The sequence below is a fragment of the Parasteatoda tepidariorum genome, chromosome 3 (genome assembly GCF_043381705.1).
Source record: "Parasteatoda tepidariorum isolate YZ-2023 chromosome 3, CAS_Ptep_4.0, whole genome shotgun sequence".
Taxonomy (NCBI): Eukaryota; Metazoa; Arthropoda; class Arachnida; order Araneae; family Theridiidae; genus Parasteatoda; species Parasteatoda tepidariorum.
In genome coordinates, this window is record NC_092206.1 from 79,912,240 (window position 1) to 79,918,753 (window position 6,514).

The window sequence follows — 6,514 nt, forward strand, 5'->3', positions numbered from 1 at the left end:
GCAAGTGTGTAACTATTCCGTTCTAATTTCGCCTTAATTACAAGATATTTTGCGTTCGAAGACTTTAAAACATCAAGGTTATTTTGTATTAAAATTCTTTCATGCATTAGTGAATCATTAGTAGGATTTTACAGCTTGATACAGACACTGAAGGTAATCCCGATTTTTCATTGGTTGTCTGCATTTTCAAATATAAGTAGAATTATAGTATTTTTTTAATACCTTAGAAACACTGAGAACTGAAATAAGATTATGTAGAGGTAAACGATGACGATTTTGGACTCGAATGGATTGAAAAAGTCTAGGAGAAAAAATAATCTGAAGTTACGTAAAATACTCGTGACCGTAGGATTATTATTCTCAATATTGATGTAAAAAATTCATATCAGGAACTTAGATGGAAATTTTCTTTTAAATAGCACCCAAGTATTATTACTTTCGCTTAAAGAAAATTGTGAAATAATAAACAGGAGGTAAGTAAATTATGTATGCTTTTATATTTTCTTGTTTGTAATTACACATTGTTGTTGTTGTTTATTCTGTTGGTGATTTATTCATTCTTATGTTTTGAACAATCAGTTCGAAATATTAGTTCGAACTATCGATTTTTTTGATAACTCTGAATAACGTCGACCACTTATCATCCGTCGCATTGACGCGGTTCCAAAAAGGGACCGTTGTTAAGATTTTAAACTGTACAATTCCGTAAAGCCTTGATGGCAGCTTTTATTAGCATCTTAGTTTTGAAATATAAATTTTTACTTTTAAAATTATAGAGATTGAAAATGCTGCTCAACTACTAAATACTTTTATCGCAAACTTTCAAAAGTATCTTAATTTTAAAATGTAAACTTTTACTTTAAAATTGTTAGAATTAAAAATGCTGATTGCTGAAAAAATTTGATCAAAACTTTTTTTAAGTATCTCAATTTTGGAAACATAAACTCTTGCTTTAAAATTGTAGAGATTGAAATTACTGCTCTTTTTAGATAATCTTTAGTCACAGTCTTTCAAAGTATCTTAATTTTAACTATAGCTGTAAAGTTATAGGAATTGAAAGAGCTGTTCTCCTGTAAAAATCTTTGATCTTGATAACAATATCTTAATTTTCTTATCGATTAATATGTAGTTTAACTGATCACAAACCTATAATTTGTAAACTCAAAATTGAATATATGCATAGTATTGATGCAAGAAGTCAGTTAAGTCCTAAGTTAAATAACAAGCACAAATTTATCTATCCTAACTGTCACCTTTAAAACTTCCTCTGATACCCGGATCGCGCGCTTGATCCCGAAAAAAGAATTTTCGTAGGATTTTATATATTTTTTACAATGTGGTTTTCCTCTCCATGTAACACAAATGAGAGTTATTTCCATCAAAAAGTCCTCCACAAAGGCAATTTTCTCCCAATATTTAATCCAGGAGTTCCCTTGTCTTCACAATTGGTTTTAAAATTAGACGGCTACACATTCATAGTAGTAGATAGTTAATAGGTAGTTGCACATTGGTAGTTGTAAACTCAAAATTGGGTCGGCTGTTCAGCCGCGGTTATAAAATAAAATATATTTTATAATTAGCTGTGGTGGCTCAGGGGATAGAGCATTCGCCTTCTCATGAGGTGACACCGGGTTAGAATCCCAGCGATGACTGGTCTATACGAATTCAGCAGCGGGCTCGAACCAACCACAGTTCTGACGCAAAATATTCTCAATAGTGGTCTAAACGAATCATCGGTTAGAGTCTCCTTGCCGTCAGACTAACCGTAAGAGCTTTTCGTGGTTTTAATCTCCATGTAAGGCAAATGCATGTTAGTTCCCTCAACAAAGTCAACCATGAAGACAATTTTCTCCCAATATTTAATCCAGGAGTTTATTTATCTTCTGGATAGGGTTCAAAATTACAAGGCTGCAGAGTTGAACATTTGCAGTCGCAAACCCAAAATTTGCTCGGTTGTTCAACGACGGTTATGAAATTGGAAAATATATTTTATAATATCATTGATTTGCTAGCTTGCAGCTCTAATCATTCAAAAATAATTCTTCTGAATTATTTATCTTGGGTTTCCTATGTTAGATTCAAAATCAATGTTAATAATTTGGTTACTTACAGGAATAACGCCCAAGATAACCACGCCCATCCAAGCTCCATTCGAGTTCAGTTTAAATTTGAATTTAAAATTACAAGTATATTTATTATATTAATACTCTTTCGTAACATGTTTCGATAAACTTTATTCAAAGAAACTCAACAAGAAGTAATGAAATAAATTTGAAGCTATCAATTAAGCCATGGAAAAATTATGGTTAAATTATTATGTTGTTGTTTTTAATTTACGTCACACTAGAGCTGCACAATGGGCAATTGGCGACGGTTTGGGAAACATCCCTGAGGGTGTTCCGAAGACATGCCATGACAATTTTGATCCTCTGCAGAGGGTATGGCACCCCCACTTCGGTAGCCCGACGACCTGCACGCGACGTCGAGCATTTTACGGTAGAACAATTTAACGAGGACCAATACCGCACACCCTCGGTCCCTAAGCAGACTGATCCAAATGGTCACCTACCCACACACTGACAGCAGCCAGTGGTGCTTGACTTCTGTGATCTGCTGGGAACCGTGTCTTAACAATCAGTCCACTGCGGGACGTTAAATTATGAATATCAGATTTTAAGTGATACTATATGTAGAGTTTTGGTGAACTTGTATCTCAAATTATGGTAAATCTAATGGCATGAAGATGCACCAGAATGTATATATCAAATAATAATAAATAAAGGTTGTATGTTAGGTATCAGTCATAATTTCTCAACCAAGCCAGCTTTGTTTTAAATAGATTCGTTCTCTGCACAATCACATGCAAAATATTCAAAGAAGCAAACAGAAAATATAAACATCAAAATTGATGCCATTCAATTTCACTTCCTTTAAAAAGTTTATACATAATTTGTTGCCAGATGCATTTAAACGAGAAAAAAAATTCTTTTTAGCTCGAAACTACATTGTTTACATTTAGTTTTGACGCTTTCAGTGCACTTCCGGTGCTTCGGAATCTCACTTCCGGTTTCTAAATCAGCTATAACTTTGCTTCCAATTATCAAAATTTTCGAATTTTTTGATGAAATTGGTCATTTTAAGCCAGGCAGATACCTTAAAAGGTAAAAAAAATAGTCCCAAGATTTCTAATTTTGATAAATTAATAATGAAACATTTCGTGCTAAATATATGTAACACATTGCGTTGCCATGGCCATGATATTTATAATAATTATTTAATGCATGTCTTGATAAAATAATAAATAGAAATAAAAACATAAAGGTAAAATCATACCTTAGATCATACCATACGTTTCGATATTTAATGAAAAGAATAAAGTATAACTGTCTTAGGATTCAATTTTCCTTTATGATGCCTTAAAAAAGTTTCACTGAATAATACAAAATATGCTCTTTAAGGAATTTAACATCTAAGAATATTTTACTTGATTATACAAATTTATGTAATAAACTCCGAAAGAGTTTATCACTTTCTTCATTAAATTTACTTGCCTGCAGTAAACCTTCCTCTTAAATTTTCGTTTTTATGACAACGTACTGGGGAGATATTTTTATGATACGAAATGTTTGTTGCGAAAATCGATAAAACAGTTAAGAATAATGGAATTAGAAGAAAGAAATTCTTGATTTTAGATTATAAAAGTTAATTTCAATCACAAGTAATGTAATGCTAATGTAAACAATCAATTCCCCAGTTACAATTGGCAAGAATTTAGGTTGTATCAGTGAAATTTTAAGCTATACAATGATTAGTGGTAATTAAATTGTGTTTCTAAATTTCATCGTAAAAGTTGCTAACTTAGTAAAATGTTGGAAATTTTAGAACTCAGTAAAGCCTGAATTCAAACTTCTAAAGCGTTGAAACCTTGGTTAAAGATTTTCTGTATTCTCGGTTTATTTCTTTTTGATGTTTTTAATATAGTTATTTATGTGTCCACACATTTCAAATGGGACTAACTCGGTGGCAGATGAAGCAAGCTTTGTTCACTAGTATAGGATAGCGAAGTAATCTTTATTGGATGGTTAACATTAGCGAGTATGGAGATGAACTAACTAGTATTACAGAATAAATAAAACAGAAATAATTAGAAATCAGAGAAATACTCTATTTATGAATAATAGAATTGGAATACGCTTGAATATCCCTAAGGATATTGAAGGCATATACTGGGGTGCCGGTGCGACTACCCTTAGATCTACTTATCAGGCACTAATTAGACCTATACTTGCATATGGCATCCAAATCTATATTATATGAAACGCTAATACGTATGTATCAATAAAACCGATGATATTTCTTTTCTCGCGTTGGCAACAGTTTTAATTTTTAATTGCTAGGATTCGGCGCGCAAGAGCACGTAGTGAGCATCATATGGCTAATCTATATTATATAAAACGCTAATACGTTTTAATTGATAGGCTTCGGCGCGCAAGAGCACGTGGTGAGTATCATATGTCTAATAGGGTGAATTCACACCGAATTATCAAAAAATTCTCACAAAATTATCTTCATCGAAGCTGATGCTTTACATCCGGCGTTCAGTACTATTTCATATTGTTTTACATCACATGGTTTTAGCCCTCTGGTGGGAAAGACTTCCCTTATGAAAATTTAAGGTATATTTAAGGTTGATTTGAGGTATTAACATACCCTCTAACTGCTACGAAATTTCCGTAGTTGCTACGGAAATTGGAGGTAAACTACGGGGCTACGGGTGAATAGTAAAATACTACGGATTAAACGAAAGCGCCTGTCCGATCTATCCGCTTCCGCTGTTGTCGTCTTTCAAGCATGGTGACGTCACTGATTGCGTATCGCCGAAAATGACGTCATGAGTTGTTAGCCTTGGTCGGGAGAAACCACGTGATTATGAAGGGTTACTCATCGGCGGCGCCATTGTAATCTGCCTGAATGCAGCTGGTCTTTGAGAAACTGCGTTAGTTTTTTGCTTTACACCGTGTGAAGTGAAGTGACTTCAATAAAAATTTTTGAAAACAACTTTGAATTTTGCTGCTCCGATGTTAAAAGAATGATACGTTTTTGTTTGAAATTTTAGATTATTTTTCATCCAGCTTTTATCGCGTTAGTTTATAAGTTGTGTATGTATTATTAAATTTTATTGTGATGGATCGTTATTTGAAAAGATCTAATCAGGATCGGGAAGTTTCTAATGACGATGGATTACGAAAGAAGAGGAAGAATAATCAAAAGTTTAGAGAGGAATATACTAAAAAGTTTCCTTGTTTAGTATCGGGAAAAGATGGCTTTGCGAAATGCAATATTTGTAGTTCGGAATTCTCAATTGTCCACGGTGGACTGGATGATTGTCGCCGACACGTGATCGGTCCTAAACATTGTGCTACTGCAAAAGCACAGGTGCATCAGCAACCTATTAACAATTTTTATTCTTCCAAATTAGAAGAAAATGGAGTGATTAAAGCTGAAGTATTGTTCGTACGGTTTTTAATTGAGCACAATATTTCTCTATCTGCTTCCGATCATTCTGGCGCCTTATTTAAAAAAATGTTCCCAGATTCCGACATTGCAAAAAAGTATGGATGTGGACATACCAAGACCCAGGCAATAACTGTTTCCACTGCTGAGGGGATAAGAGAGAGTACTCTAAGTAAGCTCAGAACCTCATTATTTTCTCTTTCCACTGACGGAAGCAATGACATATCAGATAAAAAGCTATATCCTTTAATTTTTAATTATTATGATGAAGAAAAAGGACAAATCGTATCATCACTGGTTTCTTTATCTGAATCAACTAACAACACTGGTGAGGGAATTTTTCAACTTCTTGATGGAGAGTTTAAAAAATATCTACTGAAGTGGGAGAGTTGCATAGCATTCAGTTCTGATAATGCTAACACAATGGCTGGATGTAATAAAGGTGTTTTGAGCTATATAAAACAGAAGCAACCAAATATAAAATTCATTGGATGCCCTTGTCATTTGGTTCATCTAGCAGCTCAAAAAGCTACAGCATCATTGCCCGTTGATGTGGAGAATTTGGTGATAAAAGTTTTTTACTACCTTGAAAAGAGTAGTAAAAGAAAGTATGAATTTAAAAACTGTCAGATAGAATGTGATGTGAAACTTCACAAGATTTTAAAACATGTTTCAACTCGGTGGTTAAGTTTAGAAAATTCTCTAAAGAGACTAGTTGAGCAGTGGGACCCATTGCTAATTTTTTTTTCACAATCTGATGTTAAAGAGAATGCTACCTCAGAAAAAATAAAAGAGTTACTTAAATCAAACAAAACAAAGATATATTGTGTTTTTGTTACATCGATATTGCCTGTATTCACCAAGGTAAATGTTGCCCTGCAAAAAGAGCAACCTTCTATCCATACTTTGTATGATGATTTAATGAGCTTATATTATGAGCTTCTTGTACGATTTGTTTCGCCTTCTACCATAAGCAAATCCAAGTCTTCTCTGTTACAAG

General features: G+C 33.5%; 2 protein-coding genes across 3 annotated transcripts in view; both read left to right on the forward strand.

Annotated features, from left to right (window-relative positions):
• Positions 1 to 366: 366 nt before the first annotated feature.
• LOC110283505 (very long chain fatty acid elongase 7-like) overlaps positions 367 to 6,514 on the forward strand; it is a 25,530-nt gene continuing 19,382 nt past the window's right edge. For both annotated transcript variants that reach the window (XM_043055620.2, XM_071178884.1), the window contains exon 1: positions 367 to 473. The gene's annotated coding sequence lies outside the window, so the exon portion shown is untranslated. The remainder of the gene's footprint in view (positions 474 to 6,514) is intronic.
• Positions 5,185 to 6,514, forward strand: part of LOC122272223 (zinc finger BED domain-containing protein 5-like) — a 2,582-nt gene continuing 1,252 nt past the window's right edge. Inside the window, exon 1 of the mRNA XM_071179243.1 lies at positions 5,185 to 6,122. Within this exon, the coding sequence (XP_071035344.1) occupies positions 5,185 to 6,122 (938 nt within the window). The remainder of the gene's footprint in view (positions 6,123 to 6,514) is intronic.